This window comes from Pipistrellus hanaki, assembly GCF_964339955.1.
Source record: "Pipistrellus hanaki genome assembly, chromosome: 3".
Taxonomy (NCBI): domain Eukaryota; kingdom Metazoa; phylum Chordata; class Mammalia; order Chiroptera; family Vespertilionidae; genus Pipistrellus; species Pipistrellus hanaki.
In genome coordinates, this window is record NC_140505.1 from 182,102,041 (window position 1) to 182,123,608 (window position 21,568).

The following is a 21,568-nucleotide window of genomic DNA, read 5'->3' on the forward strand; positions in this document are numbered from 1 at the left end:
GGCAGCGGACTCCCACAGCGGGTGTGTAATTCTCAGGGACCTACACCTCCCAACCCTGGGTTCTCCCAGCCCATGGCTCTGAAAGGGGACGCTTTCTTTCTTTAAAATATGTTTTGATTGATTTTAGAGCAGAAGGGAGCAGGAGAGGTCGAAACATCAATGATGAAAGAGAATTATTGATCGTTTGCGTCCCCTATTGGGGATCGAGCTTCCAACCTGGGCAAGTGCCCTGAACGGGAATCTTAACCAAGACCTCCTGAGCTCAGAAACTTTTATTTATTTTTACTTATTTTAATATATTTTATTGATTTCTTTACAGAGAGGAAGGGAGAGGGACAGAGAGTCAGAAACATCGATGAGAAAGAAACATCGATCAGTTGCCTCCTGCACACCCCCTATTGGGGATGTGCCCGCAACCAAAGTATAATACATGCCCTTTATGGGAATCGAACCCGGGACTCTTCAGTCCGCAGGCCGACGCTCTATCCACTGAGCCAAACCGGCTAGGACACTTTTATTTATTTTCAATTTTTTTTTCTCTGTGCCGTTGAGTGACAGCTGCCTCTGACACCCTTCCAGGACCAGGATCACTGTCAGCACCCGCTGGCCCCCTGCCTGGGCGGGTCTCAGAGGCTTTTAGAAAGGCCGGGACACAGTCCAGGAAGCCGCGGCACAGCACCCGGAGCCCCGAGGCCCGCCCCGCCGCCATCTCTGCGCCCCTCCCGCTCGCCCCGCCCATCGCCCCGCCCCCACTCAGAAATTTCGCGCCAAATTGCCGGTCGACAAAATGGAGCCCGGAAAAGGGCCCGGAAGCCTGACGTCATGAGCCCCGAAGCCAATAGCCTAGGAATGCCGGTCCGGGAGGCGGGGCTAGGGGGGGCGCAGAGTGGCCCAATCGGTGGCCGCGGAGCCCAGGCCAGCCAATGGGGACGCGGCGGTCGCAGCGTGCGAACTCTGCGTCAAGCTTTTCCCCGCGAAACTCTGTGGCGGAGCTCGGGGGCGCTGGTCTCTCCGAGTTCGTGGGGTGCAGGAAAGGAGAGGTGAGGCCGGGGGGACTGGCGGGTGGGGGCCCGGGAGCTGGCCCACGGGGGGTCCGCAGGGGACTGCAGTGGGGGTGGGCAGTGGTTTCTCCCGGGAGGCCTGGGGTCGGGATCCGGGAGGGGGAGGGGGAACCAGGGTCCGGCCTCCCTCCCCCCCTCCCCCGCCCTGAGTGGGAGCCTGGGCACCCCGCCCCGCGTTCGGAGCCGAGACCCCTGACCCCTGACCCCTGACCCCAGGTGCAGGCATGTCGGGCTTCGACGACCCCGGCGTTTTCTACAGCGACAGCTTCGGGGGGGACCCCGCGGCCGACGAGGGCAAGGCCCGCAAGTCGCAGCTGCAGCGGCGCTTCAAGGAGTTCCTGCGGCAGTACCGCGTGGGCACCGACCGCACCGGCTTCACCTTCAAATACAGGTGCGGCTGCGCGAGCGGGAGCGGGGCGCGCCCACCCCGGCTGCCGGAGGCCTGGGCACCCGAGCTCCTGGAGGCACAGGCAGGCGGCGCTCCCTCCAGTGGGGACACTGGCGAGAGGGCAAAAAGCCCGCCGCGTTGTAAGGACTTTGGGCCCCAGCGGTGCTTCATCCGACCGACCCCCCGCACCCGGTGGGGTACAGTTTTGCATATTTCATACCTGAAGTTAACGTTTGCGTTTTTTTTATAATATATTCTTATTGATTTCAGAGAGGAAGGAAGAGGGATAGAGAGATAGAAACATCAGTGTTGAGAGAGAGCGAGAGAATCACTGATGGGCTGCCTCCTGCATACCCCCAACTGGGGACTGAACCCACAACCTGGGCTTGTGCCCCTGACCGGCATGGAATCCCGGAGCCATCAGGCTGCAGGCCGATGCTCTATCCACTGAGCCAAACCAGCTAGGGCCCTTTGGTTCTTTTTCCAGATTTTGTTCCCATATCTTCTTCTTACTGTCCTCAGAAACCAAAGCTCTCAAAGGTGCAATAGGTGAAGATGGGACTTAAGATTTACTTGATTCAAATGAGGAACCTTTGTAATAATATGAACAATAAAGATTGATTTAAAAAAAAAAAAAAAGAAAGCTATATTCCTACTTGACTTTTCCTGTTTGTGATACAAGGAAGCTTGCTGATGGACTGATGCATCAGTCATTCACAGTCACTGATTATACTGCATGAGAAAATGGAAACCTTAAAAAAAAAAAAAAAAAAAAGATTTTCTTGATTCATTCATTCATTCCAGTGCGCCTGCTACATGCCAGGCTCAGTTCCAGGTGCTGGGCTGCAGCCCTGAAGGACTGGGCAGGTCCCTGCTCCCCGTCCTTGTACCACCTGTGACATATGAAGTCATTGTAGGCCCTTCAGATGCCGAGAACAGGAGTTTGCAGGTCCAGGCTCCGGCAGGGTGACTTCCATGTGAAAGTCTCTTCGGTCCTCAGTTGTTGTTTTTTTCTCTCTCTCTTTAAAAAATATATTTTATTGATTTTTCAGAGAGGAAGAGAGAGGGATAGAGTTAGAAACATCGATGAGAATCATTGATCAGCTGCCTCTTGCACACCCCCTACTGGGGATGTAGCCTGCAACCAAGGTACATGCCCTTGACCGGAATCGAACCCGGGACCTTTCAGTCCGCAGGCCGACACTCTATCCACTGAGCCAAACCGGTCCCGGCAGTCCTCAGTTTCTTCATCTGTAAAATGGGCATAGCCATTCTTGCCTCCATTTATTCATGTACCAGCTGACGTTGACCATCTGTTTGCCTGACACTGTGCTGGACACTGAGACACAGATAGGAAAAGATTCATGCTGCTTGCTCTCAAGGTCAGTGGTATTGAGGCATAGAGACCAACAAATTACAATTACCCCAAAGAAGGAATGTAAAAGAGAGTTAGGCGAGGCTTCCAGAGGTGACTCCTGAGCTGATGGTGGGAAGCATTCCATAGCAGTTGCAAGGGCCGAGGTACAGGGTGGCCTGTTAGGATCTCTGGCTTCCGGGCAAAAGGTAGAAGGGGCAGAAACCGGTTTGGCTCAGCAGTAGTGTGTCGGTCTGCGGACTGAGGGGTCCCAGGTACGATTCCGGCCAAGGGCATGTACATTGGTTGCGGGCACATCCCTGTAGGGGGTGTGCAGGAGGCAGCTGGTCGATGTTTCTCTCTCATCGATGTTTTTAGCTATCTCTCTCCCTTCCTCTCTGTAAGAAAATCAATAAAATATATTAAAAAAAAAAAAAAAAAAAAAAAAGTAGAAGGGGATCGAGGCCTGATATGAGGCTGGTAAAGTTGGGAAACCCCCTGGAATGCGATGTGTGTCTAGGAAGAGAAGTGGTGGAGTGGTGTTGATGACTGCGAGGGCACATTCTTACTGTCCTTCCACTTCTTCTTACTGTCCTTCCACTTAACGCCAGACACCTCAGAAACTCAAGTTCTCAATAGTGCAGTCAGCTGGTATTTGAATAAATGGAGGCAAGAATGGCTGTGCCCATTTTACAGATGAAGAAACTGAGGACCGGAGAGGGCACATTATCCTCTTCAGCCAGCACTATGTCCTCTTCCCTGAACCCTTCCCTCCCTTCACCTGCCCCCTGCCCCCTGCAGGGATGAGCTCAAGCGGCATTACAACCTGGGGGAGTACTGGATCGAGGTGGAGATGGAGGACCTGGCCAGCTTTGACGAGGACCTGGCCGACTTCCTGTACAAGCAGCCGACCGAGCATCTGCAGCTGGTGAGTGGGACCCTGGCCTGCACCCCCAGGGCTGCCCTGCCCCAGGCACTGACAGCCTGTTCCCTTCCTCCTCCAGCTGGAGGAAGCGGCCAAGGAGGTGGCGGATGAGGTGACCCGGCCCCGGCCCAGCGGGGAGGAGGCTCTCCAGGACATCCAGGTCATGCTCAAGTCGGACGCCAGCCCGTCCAGCATTCGTAGCCTGAAGGTGGGTTTGCTCAGAGGTTGGGCGGAGGGCGGCCGCGGCTGCTGCATGGCGTGGAGGGGCTTGGAGGCAGGCTGGCCTACCTGCGTGCCAGCCGTGTGAGCCTGAGCCGGATGAACTCATCGGAGAAGTGCTGACTGAGCTGCTCCTGTGGGTGTTGGAGAAACAGCGGTGAACTCAAGGACAAGCTCCGGTCCTCGCCGAGTTCATTACTGCCCCGGGGAGACCGAGGAACTGGTGAACAGCACCATGACAACTTTATTTATATGTTTTTAATATATTTTATTGATTTTTTTACAGAGAGGAAGGGAGAGGGACAGAGAGAAATATCGATGAGAGAGAAACATCGATCAGCTGCCTCTTGCACCCCCCCCACTGGGGATGTGCCCGCAACCAAGGTACATGCCCTTGTCCAGAATCGAACTTAGGACCATTCAGTCCGCAGGCTGACTGACCCTCTATCCACTGAGCTAAACTGGTTAGGGCTACCCATGACAACTTTAGGTGATCGGAAGTGGAATGAGGAGATGAGAAGGGTGGTGAGCAAGTGGGAGCCTCTGGAAAGGATGGAGAGGGCTTCTTTGGGGAGCTGCCATCTGAGAGAGATCTGAGGATGGGAACAAGCAGCACACAGATGGTTGGGACAGGGCACTGGGTGGTGGGGTGGTGTGTGCCAGTGCCAAGTCTAGAGGTGAGGGCATGCGATGTGCAAGGCCAGGTTGAAAGCCTGCCAGCGTGGCTGAAGGGATGAGGAAGCAGGAGAGGGGCAGAGCCTGTCTGTCCTCAGTCGTTTATCCGTTTATCTCCGCAAATACTGAGTGTGCGGCTGCCCTCCCGGTGCTGGGCTAACCCTCACTGTGGGCAGCGGGCCTCTGTCCCGTGGCGCTTACAGAGAGAAGAGGGAGCACAGAGATGATGGCGCGTTCTGGGTTTGAGTCATGAAGAGAAGAATCGGGCAGCATGACAGTGGCTGAGGGAGGCCTCCGAGGGAGTGCTGGGGAGCGAGCCTGAGGGACACAGCCTGAGGGATGAGCACTTCGGGCTCACCGAGAAGCAGGTCCAGAGGTCTCAGGTGGGGACATGGCATACTTCCAGGAACAGGAAGGAGCGAGTGAAGCCAGAGCCTGGGGTGTGAAGATTGGGCAAAAGGAGAGGAAGAGGGGGGTGGAGGAAGGAGCTTGGATTTTGAATCCCAGTAGGACATCAGTGGAGGGTTACATAGAAAAACAGGCTGATTGCACTTTTAAAGGTCCCCCTGGCTGCTGTGCGGAAGGAGAATTTACAGGGTAGGCAGGAGTGGGAGCCAGGAGAGCAGAGGGAGAAGCAGTCGTGGCGTTGGTTCTTCACAAGGTGGCGTCATAATGAGATGCAACGAAGCAGGTGCCTGTGCTTGGTGAACTCTACATTGGGGTCCACATGTCACCCAAGACCTCTGTTGGGGTTCCCGTGAAGCCTTCCTTAGCTCGCACAATAGCAGGTCCGCTCCAGAAGCCAGGGCGCAAACTCAGGAGGCTACGTACGGAACCTGTGGCTTCATCTCTGTTCCCAGCAGCAGGGAGGGTCTCTAGGACCGAGAAGGGACCAAACTGGATTTCACTGGGCCTGTCTGTAGAAGCGGAGTTGGACTTGGTCTGCGGGGCGGCTGCTTCATCAGAGGCCAGCCTCCGCTCCACCAGGATCAGCCTTCTGGCTCGGACTCTCTGGAAAACAGGACACGGCCTGCTTCACGTGATGGGTTTCCTAACAAGGGGCGGAGCCCGCTCTGGGAGGATCCCTTGTCAGGGGTGCCTTAGAGGCCGGGCTAAGGCCACCCCAGTCCTTTCCGACTCTGAAGTTCCCGAGTGCAGGGTTTGTCGATTGCCTTCCAGAAACCATGCTCGGTGGCTTCAGCACTTGCAGTGATCCCTGGCATGGCAGGCCCTTGTGGCTCTGGCCTCCAGAGGGACTGGCCTCCTTTCTGTGCTTCTCCCCGCCCTGCAGGCTATGGGGGAGGGGCATCAGCATGAGCCTCTAGCCTGCCTGTCTGTCCCAGGAAAACTGGGAATGGGGGAAATAGATGAGGGGGAAAAAACTTACTATTTTTGGTTTTTTATTCTAAAATACTACAAAAAGCTAAGGAATAGTGTAATGAAGCTATACGTTCACCTAGATTTAATGGCTGTTAACATTTTGCCTTTTTTCTCTCATCTCCCCTCAAAGTATTTTTATTTATTTATTTATTTTATTAAAATATGTATTTTAATCATTTTTTACAGAGAGGAAGGGATAGGGAGAGTTAGAAACATCAATGAGAGAGAATCATTGATCAGCTGCCTCCTGCACACCCCCTACTGGGGATGTGTCCACAACCAAGGTACATGCCCTTGACCGGAATCGAACCTGGGACCTTTCAGTCCAAAAGGCCAAGGCTCTATTCACTGAGCCAAACCGGTTTCGGCTCAAAGTATTTTTATTTTATTTATTTATTTATTTATTTATTTTTTAAAATATATTTTTATTGATTTTTGTACAGAGAAGAAGGGAGAGAGATAGTTAGAAACATCAATGAGAGAGAGTCATCGATCAGCTGCCTCTTGCACACCCCCTACTGGGGATATGCCCGCAACCAAGGTACATGCCCCTGATCGGAATCGAACCCGGGGCCCCCCAGTCCCCAAGCCAACGCTCTATCCATTGAGCCAAACCGGTCCCGGCTCAAAGTATTTTTAAAGTAAGTTATAGGCATGGCACTTTATCCCTAGATATTCCAGTATGCATTAAAAAAAGACATACCTGCGTAATCTCAGGTGTACCTGGCTCGCTTTAACCCACCATCCTCCCATGGCTCTGTTACAGTCAGACATGATGTCACACCTGGTGAAGATCCCGGGCATCATCATCTCCGCGTCAGGGGTCCGCGCCAAGGCCACCCGCATCTCCATCCAGTGCCGCAGCTGCCGCAACACCCTCACCAACATCGCCATGCGCCCCGGCCTGGAGGGCTACGCTCTGCCCAGGAAGTGCAACACGTGAGTGGCCTTGAGCGGGCCCCCAGGCCCTGTGAGGAGGTGACGTGAGGAGGTGGGGAGGATGAGGATGCTGCACCAGGTGGGGGCTCGGGCACGGGCTGCCCAGTGGGAGAGGCACAGAGCTGCTTGTCACTGTGTTATGTAGTTATTTGCCGGGTGTTTTCCAGTCTCCCCTGACTAGAACCTTAGCTCCATAAGGCCAAGGGACTTTTTGTCCACTGCTGTGTGCCTGGCACATAGTAGGTGTTTTGCTACGGTATTGCTGTAGTAGTTAAGTAATGATTTCAGTATATAGGGGTATATAGAGGCCTAGAACTGGGAATGGGTTCCAGGTGTCCAGACCCTTAGGGATCCTGGGATTTGATTGGGGGATTAGTCAGGTCATTGGCAGTCTGGACCCTCTCTACCCTTGGGGACACGGAGACCCTGTGAGGGGACTGGGGTGTGACTTGCCTGCCTCCCAGCAAGTTCATGGAAGAGCCTGGCCCGGAGCAGGTCTCCCCATTCTTCATCTGGTGTGTGGTCCCCCAGAGCCTACCTTTTAGAGTCTTTTCCCAGCTTATCCTTAATTTGCTGCTGTCTCCCGGGCTGGGCTCTGGGTTCTCAGGGTGGCTCTGGTGACTCTTTCCTTCCCCATACAGGGATCAGGCCGGGCGCCCCAGGTGCCCGCTGGACCCATATTTCATCATGCCCGACAAGTGCAAGTGCGTGGACTTCCAGACTCTGAAGCTGCAGGAGCTGCCTGACGCAGTGCCTCACGGTGAGATGCCCAGACACATGCAGCTCTACTGTGACAGGTGAGCAGGCTGGTGGCGGGCATCCACGTGGTCGGGCGTCTCTGGCTGTGTCCCTAAACTGGCGCTGGGTGTGGACAAACCAGCTTGATGGTGGGGGAGGAGAGGATGGCTGGTTAGGGGACACTTGCTCTGTGCCTGGTACTTCCCTCAGTTTCCTGTCTTCCCATCACCTGCAGGGGCATGTCAGCCCCATCTTGCTGATAGAGGACATGTCACTGACTCTGTGGAGGAGCTTTGAGCCTGTGCTCTTCCTGGGCGACTCGGTCCAACCCTCTTAGAACTGGGAGGCTCCAGGTGGCAGAGCTAGGTAGCCAGCAGCTTGGAGGGCCTCAGCCCTGCCTGACACCTGCCCCCCACCCCCGCCTTGCTGGTCAGTCAGATTCTTCCTTGGATTTTGTTGAGCGATTGGGAAGGGGGAGAGGGTGCCGAGCTGGAGCCTAGTCCCCTTACAGTAACGAGGGCAGCAGGCTTCGAGATGGTGATGAGGGTCCTTAACTGGGCTTGGACTCCCTGGCTGCACTAATGTTCTGCGCATATACGTTTTTCTGGGGAGCAGACTTATGGGTTTCGTTTGCTTCATTTTTTAAAAGATTTTTAATTGATTTTTAGAGGGAGAGGGAGAGAGAAACATCAATGATCAGGGATGGAGCCCATACCCTGGGCATGTTCCATGGCCAGCAATCGAACTGGCAACCTTTGGTGCATGGGACAACACCCACAACTGAGCACACTGGCCAGGGCTCATTAGCTTCTCCAGTGGCAGTAGAACCTGTAGAAGCCAGACTCTTTTTTTTTTTTTTTTTTTAAAAACACTTTCTATTTTAAAAAAATATATATTTTATTGATTTTTTACAGAGAGGAAGGGAGAGAGTTAGAGAGCTAGAAACGTCGATGAGAGAGAAACATCAATCAGCTGCCTCTTGCACATCCCCCACTGGGGATGTGCCCGCAAACAATGTATATGCCCTTGACCGGAATCGAACCTGGGACCTTTCAGTCTGCAGACCGACGCTCTACCACTGAGCCAAACCGGTTTCGGCGAAGCCAGACTCTTAAGCAAGTGGCATGAACTTGCTGAGCCTCAGTTTCTTGGTCAGTAAAATGGGGGTCAGTCTTGACAGTCCTTAGTCTCTCATCGGAATGCTGAAGATTTAAACCGGAAGATGCACGTCAGACGCTGAGCACAGTGTTCATTATAAGATTTTGTCCCAGCAGTCTGAATCTACAAAGCCGAAGTGGGACATAAGAGAGGAGTTATAGAATCCTCTGCTGAAACATGACAGTGACAGTCCTCAGAGGCTGTGACTCTTGTGGCTGGGACCTCATTGGGTCCACAGCAGTCGGGGCAGGTCAGATCGGGTGTTGTCTCCCAGGCTCAGACTTGCAGTGACTTCTTCGCCATCACATGGCTTCTGAGTGGCAGTGTGCAGACACACGTTCCAGTGTTTGCTCTGTGCCTAAGACTTCCTTGTTTCAACATCTTGTTTTTCAAAAGAGGAAATGAAAGCCCAGAGGAAAAAGGGCTTGGCCGAACTCCTGGAGCCAGGAAGGGGCAGGGATGGGAGGAGTCCTTGCAGGGAGGCTGGGAGGAGGGGGGTGCTCCCTGAGGTGGCTAAGGGGCTCCCTGAGGTGGCTAAGGGGCACCTTGTGACGAGGCTGACAGCAGAGATGGAGGGAGGGCTTTTTATTTTTATTTTATCTTTACTTTTTTTTTTTTTTTTTTTAATTCTTTATTGTTGAAAGTATTACATATGTCTCCATTTTCCCCCATTGACCTCTCCCGGCTGGTTCCTGCCCCCCATTATTTTTACTTTTTAAATTGTATTTTTCAATTACAGTTTACGTTTAATGTTATCATTTTTTCTGTTTCATTTTCCCCCCATCACCATTTATTCCCCTCATACCGTCTTCCACCTCCACCCACCCCCTCTCCCCTGCCATCACCACACTGTGTCCATGACCATGACTTCTTTTTTTTTTTTATGATATATTTTTTAATTGATTGCAGAGAGAAAGGGAGAGAGAGAGATACATCAATGATGAGAGAGAATCATTGATTGGCTGCCTTTTGCATGCCCCTTACTGGGGACTGAACCTGTAACCCAGGCATGTGTCTTGTCCTTGACTGGAATCGAACCTGGGACTCCTTAGTTACCAGATACTCTACCCTCTGAGCCAAACCAGCTAGGGCAGACCATGAGCTCTATTTTGCTCACTTCCTCCACCCCCCCTCCCATCCCCCTAATCTCAGTGTTATTTTGTATTCATTTCCGGTGTGCAGCATAGTGGTTAGACTATCATATGTTTTGAGGTGGGGCTTATGAGGGCTCTGGGTGGGCTCCCATCTGACCCTGAGCAGCAGAACAAATGAGCTTGTGAGGCAGTGGAAGGGGCACGTCACCGAGGATTATCAGCATTGTCCTCCAAGTAACTTGAGTTACGCAAGTGGGGTGAATGATGAGGGGAGACTTGCTTTCTGGGCCGTGGGACGGGCAGGTCTGGAGCAGGTTGCAAGGCCTCTGGTAGAAATCTACGTGGACTGCGTGACCGGGTGGGTAGAGTTAGGACGCTGTCTCCACCAGCTCTCACCTGCTTTTCCCCTCCCCCCCATCGACCTCAGGTACCTGTGTGACAAGGTCGTCCCCGGGAACAGGGTCACCATCATGGGCATCTACTCCATTAAGAAGTTTGGCCTGACCTCCAGCAAGGGCCGAGACAGGGTGGGCGTGGGCATCCGGAGCTCCTACATCCGCGTCCTGGGCATCCAGGTGGACACAGATGGCTCCGGTGAGTGGGCTTTGGGGCCCTGGCCGCGCCCACGTTGTCTCCTGAATTGTTGTTGGCCTCCTCCCTGTTCTCGCCCCTACACTGTTCCACACAGCGGTCAGGGTAGGTGGTGCTGTCATAGCCACAGGCACCACGTCAGTCCTCGGCTGCGAGCACCCCACCCTTCTCTGCCAGATGGAAGACTTCCCAGGAGTCCACGGGGGCCTCCACGATCTGACCCCCTGGCTCCTCTATCCCCCTCCCCCCACTCTTCCCCTCACTCACCGGACTCTGGAACTCACAAGCCCACTCCTGAGGGGGAATGGGAGCTCTGTCTTCTGATGCTTGTGCTGCCCCTTCCCTCCCCCCTGAGATGCCCTGAGCGAGCACCAGGTTCTCCCTCACACAGCTCTCATGCACCCTGCCTCCCCCCCCCCCCCCCTCAGGCCGCAGCTTTGCTGGGGCCGTGACCCCGCAGGAGGAGGAGGAGTTCCGGCGGCTCGCTGCCCTCCCCAATGTCTATGAGGTCATCTCCAAGAGCATCGCCCCCTCCATCTTCGGGGGCACGGACATGAAGAAGGCCATCGCCTGCCTGCTCTTTGGGGGTTCCCGGAAAAGGTGGGGGCCTGGACTCCCCGGGTCTGGGGAGGGGGACTTGGCTCACAGGAGAACAGCTGCCAGGTGGTCAGGACTCTCAGCCCTGCTGCTCTCACAGGCTCCTTGTCAGCTGGCTGGGGAAGGATCCATCATCCCTCCAGGGAGACGCCATCCCCAGCCTGGCGAGGGGGTGGGCTGTGGGGACCTGGGGGCACATGGGGAGAGTGCTGGGCTGGCAGTCCCGGCTGCTTATTTACTGTGTGTCCTTAGACAAGAGACCCCACCAACCCATGCTTCCACACGGACAACAGGTGAAAAGCCCAGCACAGGACGTCGTATGTCTTTGAAACTATAAAGTAGTAGAGACTTAGAAATTAATATGACTACCAGCTACCATTTACTGAATTCTTACTGTCCACTAGGCCCTTTTCTAAGCGCTTTAATGTGTCTGAAACCCAGCTAATCTTCACCATAACCCTGTGAGAAAGCTATGATCACACCCATTTTATTTCTTAAAACATATTAATTTTTTTACAGAGAGGAAGGGAGAATGATAGAAACACTGATGAGAGAGAAACATCAATCAGCTGCCTCCTGCACACCCCTACTGGGGATGTGCCTGCAACCAAGATACATGCCCTTGACTGGAATTGAACCTGGGACCTTTCAGTCCACAGGCCAACGCTCTATCCACTGAGCCACACCCATTTTATAGATGAGGCAGTTGAAGCATAAAGACCTGAGGGAACTTGCTCACAGGTATATGTAGGGCCAGGAGCCTGCCCACATGATTCCATCCCATTACCACGGACAGCTCACTGGCAGCTCCCCTGCTTTCCTTCTTTCCAGCTACGGGGGTGGTTATCAGGTGCTCACTGGGTGTGCCCCAGCCCAGCCCCAAGTGCCAATTTCCTTTGACCCTCCCTCCTCCCATGGGGCTATGAGCGTGGTCTCAGCCCAGAGCCCCTGCCTTCTACTTGCTCTTGTGATAGGTCGGGGGGCTGACTGCCAACCACCATTGCGACCAGCCTGAGTCCCAGGCCTTGGGGTTCTTGCCTTGCCCACCTGCGTGTCCTCCCCTAGGCTCCCGGATGGACTCACTCGCCGAGGAGACATCAACCTGCTGATGCTGGGGGACCCGGGGACGGCCAAGTCCCAGCTGCTGAAGTTTGTGGAGAAGTGCTCCCCCATCGGGGTGAGTACCGATGAGCGCTCTCCGTGGCTGCCCAGCAGGGAGGAAGGCGCAGGGCAGGGCCCCCAGGTCCCCCTTTCCTCTTGGCGGGCAGGATCGCCCAGAATCTCTCCCTCATTCCCCTTGGTTGTGGTCACGTGGCCCAGGAGGAGAGGAAAGGAAATCAATAGAAGGGTGTAGTTTTGGGGTAGCGGGCAGAGCACTGGATGCGAGGCAGAGTGGGGTTTGGGTTTCAACCATTGGGTGTGGGCCTTGAGCAAGTCACCTCTGTTCCCTGAGCCTCAGTTTACCCGCCCACTAAATCATAACACCAATAACAGTCATGGCTAACCTCGAGGACCAGACACTGCTTGAAGTGCCCTACGCCTAGTTACTCTTAACGTGCACCTCGACTGCAGTAGGTGTGTGAGTCCATCCTGTGGTTGAGGAAACGGGTACAGAATAGCTAAATGTCTTGCTAGTCGAAAGGGCTGGCACAGGGATTTGAACGCAGGTGCCTGGTCAGCCGGGGCCTCTGCAGTGATGAGCGTGTTTGGGGTTCAGAGTGCGGCGAGGGTGCCTGCCGTGTTCAGTGGGACGGGTTTACAGGTGGGAGGGGTGGTCTCTGGATGGGTAGGACATGTGTGCGATCATTGCTCATGCTAGGGCTGTCCAATAGGTGGGGAGAGGAGAGCCAAGCCCACACAGTTGTCACCAGGATGAGAGGTGACCTGCACATGTGAGCCACGTGTGTGATGCTAGATGTTCTAGTAGCCATCTTAAAGTGGAAAAAGAAAAAGAGGTGAAATTCACCCTAATAATATTCTGTTTAGTCCAACATATTTACAATATTTCAGCATGTAGCTTAATGTAAGAAAATAGTCAGGAGGTACTTTGCATTCCCTTCTGAGCACTAAGTTTGAAATCCTGTACTTACACTCTTCTCAGTCTGGGCTTGCCACCATGCAAGGGCTCAGTGACAGCATGTGGCTGCAGTCTGTACAGAGATGACATGGGGCTTGGGGTCCGGGAAGCTTTTCCCCGGAGTCAGGAGTCTGTCCCAGCCCTGAGGCCACTCCTCTGGGCCTCACTTTGCTCCTCTGTGATGAGCCATTTCCTGGGCCACCATGGTGGGCAGCTGAGGCTCGGGGCTGAGGCAGGCCCAGTGTAATGGCTGTGAACCACCCAGTGGGGGCGAACCCCCAGGTCATATGGGCCAGGGCGTCCTCATCCGGCAGGAGGCTCCCTGAGCTCTGTCTGCCCTGTGGCCAGCTGTGATGTGTGACCTTGGATGAGTCACAGCTTTCTGGTCCCCTTGACTTGGGGGGTCAGCATGGAGCTGTGCTGGGCCCTGACACCTCCTCCCACGGCCCCCCCAGGTGTATACATCTGGGAAAGGCAGCAGCGCGGCAGGCCTGACCGCCTCGGTGATGAGGGACCCCTCGTCCCGGAACTTCATCATGGAGGGCGGAGCCATGGTCCTGGCTGATGGCGGGGTTGTTTGCATCGATGAGTTTGACAAGGTGAGGCTGACAGGGTGAGGTGGTGGCACCTAGTGGTCTAAGGGCGGGGGGGTGGCCTATGTCTGAGGCTTGTATTCAGTGTCCTGCCTATCACTATGGGGTAACTGGGAAATAGCTTGACATCTCCCAGCCTCAGTTTCCATGTCTGCAGAGTGGGGAGAGGAGACCAAGCCCACGCAGTTGTCACCAGGATGAGAGGTAACCCATTCCTGCCATTGGCCTGGCATGGAGTGGTCGTGCTGTAGCTCTCCTGCTGGCACTGTCCCCCCTCGCCTGGTCTGATGGATGCTTCTCTCCCCACGCAGATGCGAGAAGACGACCGCGTGGCAATCCACGAGGCCATGGAGCAGCAGACCATCTCTATCGCCAAGGTGGGTGGTCCTCAAACTTGTGCGGCTCAGGTCCGGCTTGGTTCGGCCGAGCCCAGGGTGCTCTGAGCCTTGTGCCAGGCCTCTGATGGCGGCAGCAGCAGGCCTGGCATCTTTTTTTTTTTTCAAATATATTTTATTGATTTTTTACAGAGAGGAAGAGAGAGGGATAGGGGGTTAGAAACACCGATGAGAGAGAATCATCGATCAGCTGCCTCTTGCACACCCCCTACTGGGGATGTGCCCGCAGCCAAGGCACATGCCCTTGACCGGAATCGAACCCGGGACCCTTCAGTCCCCAAGCCGACGCTCTATCCATTGAGCCAAACCGGTTTTGGCAGGCCTGGCATCTTGTGTGCATACGTGTCCGGGGTCCTCATCTCTGATCTGTCACCTGTTCCCCTCGCTCCTCAGGCTGGCATCACCACCACCCTCAACTCCCGCTGCTCCGTCCTGGCTGCTGCCAACTCGGTGTTCGGCCGCTGGGACGAGACGAAGGGGGAGGACAACATCGATTTCATGCCCACCATCTTGTCCCGCTTCGACATGATCTTCATCGTCAAGGACGAGCACAACGAGGAGAGGGACGTGGTGAGTCAGGGCCGCAGGGAGCACGGGGCTCGGCTCCAGCCGGCCCACGGCTCTGGGGGAGGGCGGTTCTGGGGGAGGGCGAGCAAGGGGCTTGGCAGGAGTCCTGGTCATCGGGGAGGGCCCTTAGTGGGTTGCCCTGGAAGCAGCAGATGGGGCTGCAGAGAGCATTGAACCAGGGTGCAGAGTTCTGCCTCCTGTGAGTGATTGGGGTAAATCTCTCCCCCTGGACCACACCCTTGCATGTGAGATGGGGAGTTGACATTTGGGTACAAGTGATAGAACCCCACCCAGTTCTGGTTTGTAGATTTCTGAAAGGAACTTGGTGGCTTATGGAATGGATAAGCTCAGAGGCTTGAGGCCCCACTGGTGTTCCCAGGGCTCCTGTCTCTGCTGCTCTGCTCTCTCCTTGGGGGAGCAGCTGCTCCCTCTGGTGGCAGAGGAGGCGCTGGCAGCTCCGGGCTTGGGTCTTAGCAGCTGACAGCCCGGAGAAGGAGGGGATGTCCCCTTTCCCATTGGTTCTGTTCTACAAGCTCCCTCCCTGCCCGCTGGACCTCGGTGGGGATCCAGGCTTCGGAGGGCCTGCCAGCTGACCCAGGGTCCCCTCTGCCCTAGATGCTGGCCAAACATGTCATCACTCTGCATGTGAGCGCGCTGACACAGACCCAGGCGGTGGAGGGGGAGGTGGACCTGACCAAGCTGAAGAAGTTCATTGCCTACTGCCGAGCGTGAGTCCTGGATGCTGGCCCGCGGGCTGGGGCTTCGGCTCCCTGGCTCCCTGGGCGGGGAGAGCCCTGTTCCCTGGGCCTGCTCCTCATAAAGGACGCCTGAGATGGTGCTGTCCTTTGGGGTTCCAGTTCCGTGAATCGGCTCCCCTCCTGTGTGACCTTACACAGATCATTTGGCTGTCAGCCTCGGTTTCCCTGTCTCCAAAATGAGGGCGTAGGATTAGGTCAAGGACACCCCTCTCAGCTGACATTCAGGGAGGCAGGGCAGTGTGGTCATTGTAGGCTCTGGCTATTGCCCACCCCCACTGTGTGACCTTGGTCAAGTCATTTGACCTCTGAGTCTTGCTTTCCTGGGTTGGTGTTCCCTGGGGTTTTTATAAGGATTACACAAGATAAGTGGTTGGCACAGCCCTGCACCAAGTAAGACCCAGTAAATGGCACTTGCAACTTTGTTATTCTCATAGATTGTCAGTAAGAGTAATCATGCGTAGGATTCTGTGCCTGGCGTTATTCTCAGTATTTATGGACAAGTGAAATTTAGCTCTTCCCTGAAACCTAAGAGACTGATGTATTATTGTTCTATTTTATAGATAGGGAAGCTGACAGACAAAGGTTGAATAACTTGTCCAAGGTCACAGGTAGGTGTAGTGGAGCTAGGATTTGAACCCAAGTACCAGGCTTCAGAGACTGCTTTTAGCCACTATGCCAAGGTGGTTTTTTTTGTGTTTTTTTTTTTTTTTTTTTTTTTTAAATATGTTTTTGTCTTAAAAAGAGGAAGGGAGAGGGAGAGAGAGAAATATCAATGATGAGAGATTCATTGATTCACTGCCTCCTGCAAGCTCCCCCACTAGGGATCGAGCCCGCACCCCAGCATGTGCCCTTGACCAGAATTGAACCCGGGACTTTTCAGTCTGCAGGCCGATGCTCTATCCACTGGGCCAAACCAGCCAAGGCTGCCAAGGTTCTTGACATACACCTCGGTTGTGTCTTGGAGCTAAAAGCTGAGAATGGAGGAGTCTGAGTGCCCCTTCCATGGGAGGGGAAACGCTAAAGTCAGGGGGTCCCTGACTCAACACCCCCTCTGGGATGATGGGGGTGTAGTGCCCAGTGGTTTCTGGGTCTTCATCATGGTCCTGAGTTCCTCGCAGCCTTGGGGAGCTGGCTCCTTCCATCCAGCCATGGTCTCCTCATCCTCAGGATGGGGGTTGGATTAGGTGAACAGTGGGCATAGGACCTACCTCATCAGGATCTACCTGATCACCCTCCCTCCTGGGACAGTCTGACATGCCCCCTGTCCCTGGACAGCAGTCACTGCGAAGCCTCTTGGGGCGTCATCGCGCATCACACCCTCAGTTGTGTTGCTAGTGGGGTAGTGTGGGGCGAGGCCTGCTGTGAGCCCACAGGCCCGAGGGCCCTGTGCTGCCTGATGGTGCCGTCGTTCTGTTCTGAGGGCGAGGCAATCTTTGCTTCACGACATGAGCCACATGTCACCCAGCAGCAAGGAGGGCAGTCCTCACCACCCCCTCTGAGGGGCCTGGCTTCCCTCTGCCTATTTTCTTTCTTTTTCTTTTCTTCTTCTTTTTTTTTTTTTTTTTTTAAATATATTTTATTGATTTTTTTTACAGAGAGGAAGAGAGAGGGACAGAGAGTTAGAAACATCGATGAGAGAGTCATCGATCAGCTGCCTCTTGCACCCCCCCCCCACTAGGCGGATGTGCCCGCAACCAAGGCACATGCCCTTGACCGGAATTGAACCTGGGACCTCTCAGTTCGCAGGCTGACGCTTTATCCACTGAGCCAAACCGGCCTCGGCTCTGCCTATTTTCTGACAAAGGCACCTGTTTTTCTCTCCTGCTGTTGACCTCGGGCACCTGTCCAGAGCCCAGACTACTTAAATCTCTTCTAAATGATGCTCCCAGCCCGTTGGGGGCGAGCACATGACTAAGCCCGCTGAGGGCAGGGAGGGTGCTCCACGCTTCCTTCCTTCCCGGCCTCATGGCAGCCCTCCTCACCCCCCCACAGGAAGTGTGGCCCGCGGCTGTCCGCGGAGGCCGCGGAGAAGCTGAAGAACCGGTACATCCTCATGCGCAGCGGGGCCCGGCAGCACGAGAGGGACAGCGAGCGCCGCTCCAGCATCCCCATCACCGTGCGGTGAGCGGCGGGCAGGGCTGGGCGTGCCGGGCCACGGGGGCCGGGCCATCGCTAGCCACACAGCGCAGGCCCTAGGGAAGGCGGGTGGGGGCTCCTTTTGGGGTGTAAACAGCCGTCTCCCTCTCAGTTGGCAACCAACTGAGTGACACTGATTAAGAACACGTAAAAATTCCCACAAGGTGTTTGGAGTTATGACTTAGTGGCCCACTCCTTATTCACACAGACACCTGGATGCAGAGAGGCTGGGAAATGTCTAGTTGGGAGTCAAGTGGCGGAATAAACGTTTCGTTCCTGAGAAGGGGAGGACAGGGCAGGGGGCACCCAGCAGTCTCCCCTGTGGTCTTACCACCTTGGGCAGGTGCTGCCTGATGCCAGGGAGGGCCGGGGAGGGACGATGGGCTCAGGCCCCCTGGTGTCCCGTTGCCCCCGCACAGGCAGCTGGAGGCCACTGTGCGCATCACCGAGGCCCTCAGCAAGATGCGGCTGCAGCCCTTCGCCACGGAGGCGGACGTGGAGGAGGCCCTGCGGCTCTTCCAGGTGTCCACGCTGGACGCCGCCTTGTCGGGCACCCTGTCAGGTGAGCGGGGGGCGGGGAGGGCTGCGGGCTCAGGACTCGGGGAGTGGGTGGCACGCTGGAGGCCGCAGAGTGGCTGCTTCCCGGCAGCTGCTTCCTTGCTGTTTCTCCCCCGGCCATTTCCTCCCGGATGGCAAGAGCCGCTTCCCTCCAGCCCCTTGAGCACAGTCCTTCGAGCCAGTTCGTTAGGAATGGCTGCGGTTTTGTCATTGGCCACGAACTGTAGTCAGCACCCCGGAACGCTCTTTGCCTTGTCTGTCTTACTGCTGGGCCCTGGAAGCCAGCTGGCCACTTCGTCCTTCTCGAGAGGAGGGCACTGACATTGACTTTCTCAGTCAGCTCCTGTCCGTCCTCAGAGGCCGCCAGCTCTCACCAGCATCACCACGAAACCTGTGCCGAGCCCACAGGGCCCACAGGACCTGGCCCTGGGTACCACTCTGCCCCCCGCACTGGGTTCTGAAGCAGTCACATGTGCTCCTACCTCATGCTCTGTACCCGCCGTTGCCTCTGCCTGAAGCATCCCTCCCCACACGTAGCCCCGTCCCCTGACTTCAGGCCCCCAGTCGTCTCTCAGTCGGCCCTCACTTCCCTGGCACATTCTGTTCCTCTTCCCGTAACTTTCTCTCTGGGTCTGGCTCCATCTCCAGGCCTCCCACTGTGGGCGGACTGAGGTCCCGGCACCCGTCCCACCCCCGTCTCCCTTCTCGTGCCCACAGGCGTGGAGGGCTTCACCAGCCAGGAGGACCAGGAGATGCTGAGCCGCATCGAGAAGCAGCTCAAGCGCCGCTTTGCCATCGGCTCCCAGGTGTCGGAGCACAGCATCATCCAGGACTTCACCAAGCAGGTGGGCCTGCCCTGGGGCCTGCCCTGGGGCCGGGCGGGGTGGGGAGGGCGCAGGGGTCTCCTCGTGGCTGCCATGGCCCAGTTCCCACCCACAACACTGGAGCCCCATTGCCCAGCAGCCAGGCTGGGCGCAGCTGGTCCTGGTCCCAGACCTGTTCCCATCTTTCCTCCCCTTGGGACGGCTGTTTGCCTATTAGGGGAAGAGGACAGTGGCTGGGGTCCTGGTGGAACCACACACAACCTTCCCCAGGCCTTTCCTTTCTACTTCCCGCCACCGCCCGGCTTTTGTGGGGCGAGGATGGGCAAAGCCAGGAGGGTGGGCCTCCCAGCTCACTGGGGACAGTGCTCTTGACCCCACAGAGGAGCTGGCTTTCCAGATGTTACGGAGAACTGGCCACCATCTTTGCATCTCAGGAGCAATGCCAGCTCCTGGTCTCCACCCCCTCCCAGTCTGACCCTAAGAGCAGCTTCTGCAGGAGGTAGCGTGACATCCGCTCTGTAGGCGAGCACACCGAGGCTTAGAGAGGCTCGCAGAGGTGGAGAGCTGGGATTCTAGAGTCAGACGGCCTTGATTTAAGTTCCAGCTCTACCACTTATCTGCTGTGTGGCAGCTCTGTGCCTCAGTTTCCTCCCCTGTAAAGAGGGGAAGGTCGTAGTGCCAGCTGCATAGCTGTCGTGGCGATGGGAAGAGTTGTTTGTGAAGACAGACCAGCCCCCGGTGCGTACTAGGCGCTCAGGAAGTATGAACCCCTCTGTGGTCAGAGGGGGTGTGATGGAAAGTTCCCCGGTGAGCAGGGGGACACGGGCTCTCTTGGGGGCTCTGCAGGGCCCAGGGGGCAGGTTGGGGGGTGCCCGGGGTCTCCCCGGGAAGCAGACTTGTGCATCTGGCCTGTGTCCACAGAAATACCCGGAGCACGCCATCCACAAGGTCCTGCAGCTCATGTTGCGGCGCGGCGAGATCCAGCACCGCATGCAGCGCAAGGTCCTCTATCGCCTCAAGTGAGCCCGGCGCCTCGCACCCGCAGCAGGAGGTCACCCCGCCTGTGCCTCCCCATCACCGTCTTCTCAACTTCCCTCAGCTCTCTCCGTGCCTGGGGTGGAAGGCCCCCCTGCCCCAAGGAAGGAGCCGCCTGTTCTGCCGGTTGCCTCTGGGCCTCAGCCCAGACAGGCCCCGGAAGTGTGCTTTTGGGGCTCACTGAAATAAAGCCAAGTGTTTGGATACGAGGAGGCTTCTGCTGGGTGTCTGATCCGCATCTGCCACTTAGGCTCGCACTTTCGGGTCCCGGGTTCCTCAGCTGCTCTTTGTCTCGCTGACCCTGGTGACATTTTAGCAAGACCCAGTGCGTGTGGAGGTCATGGGAAGGTGGGTGAGCTTGAGCAGCCTGAGCTGGTCCCCAGCAGCTGTGTGGTTTGGCAGGAGATACAGTTTTGCAGTCAGACTGGCTGGATTCACCCAGTCTTTCTGTGCCTCCGTTTTCTAGTCTGTAACAGGGATGGTACGGGTTGTGTTAGGATAAATGAGCTACTGGTGGTTAAGTGCCTAGGAAGGTGGAGCTGGCTGTGAGGTGAGGCTGGTGGCATTTGGTATTCAGGGCCATGGGTATCCCTCAGGCCATACAGCAAAGTAGGTAAGGCAGAGATGATGGAAGTCTGGATGGGTCTCTCCTAGCAACCGTCCACTGGCTGTGTGGCCTCGGGGAAAACACTTGACCTCTCTGAGTGTATGATCAGTAAACTGGAGGTCTAGGATTCATCACCCTATGTTGTGAGGTTTGGATGGTAGAAAGCACTAGAACAGCAGTACTGGAGAAAGTAAACAATGCCATTATTATGCCATTGATTTGCCTGATGCTGAAATACCAATTTTAGTATAATTTTGTTTTAGAAAGCTAGAATTTAAAAAAGTAGAGAAAATCAATGGAGTAAAATATATATATATTTTTTAAAGTCCCAGTTTTTGGAAAGAAATTAGGACTTTTTTTTTTTTTTTTTTTTAATATATTTTATTGATTTCTTACAGAGAGGAAGGGAGAGAGATAGAGAGCTAGAAACGTCGATGAGAGAGAAACATCGACCAGCTGCCTCTTGCACACCCCCTATTGGGGATGTGCCCGCAACCAATGTACATGCCCTTGACCAGAATCGAACCTGGGACCTTTCAGTCCGCAGACCAACGCTCTACCACTGAGCCAAACTGGCTTCGGCGGAGTAAAATATTTTATACTTAAAATGCATTTAGTAACATAAAGCCTCAATTTAGAAGTATATTTAAACATTTTATTCTAACAAATTTATTAACACATATAATGTTTAAAAATAGCCACTCCGTAAAAATGAAGACAGGAAGAAGTGAAAAGTCAGGGTTTTCATCTTTCTAAAAACACAAACAGGAAAACTGGGGCTGCAGTGTGGTCATTGTTGAATCAAAAGTATCTTCGAGCAACAATTTCCAGCTGCTGAAAGCTCTCCGGCTACATCTACAGGGAAATGGAGCGGTGAGAGCAGCTAGATCCATTTCCTC

At 55.1% G+C, this 21,568-nt stretch overlaps 1 protein-coding gene across 1 annotated transcript; it reads left to right on the forward strand.

Moving 5' to 3' along the window:
* Positions 1 to 913: 913 nt before the first annotated feature.
* Positions 914 to 20,271, forward strand: MCM5 (minichromosome maintenance complex component 5). The gene is made up of 17 exons (XM_084880164.1): positions 914 to 1,040; positions 1,278 to 1,452; positions 3,605 to 3,731; positions 3,808 to 3,936; positions 6,769 to 6,941; positions 7,583 to 7,738; positions 10,359 to 10,525; positions 10,951 to 11,122; positions 12,185 to 12,296; positions 13,652 to 13,795; positions 14,101 to 14,166; positions 14,578 to 14,754; positions 15,367 to 15,479; positions 17,502 to 17,630; positions 18,065 to 18,207; positions 18,921 to 19,048; positions 19,949 to 20,271. Exons 2-17 carry the CDS (start codon positions 1,286 to 1,288, stop codon positions 20,048 to 20,050), a joined length of 2,205 nt encoding a protein of 734 aa, XP_084736290.1. The 5' UTR covers positions 914 to 1,040; positions 1,278 to 1,285; the 3' UTR covers positions 20,051 to 20,271.
* Positions 20,272 to 21,568: the final 1,297 nt, after the last annotated feature.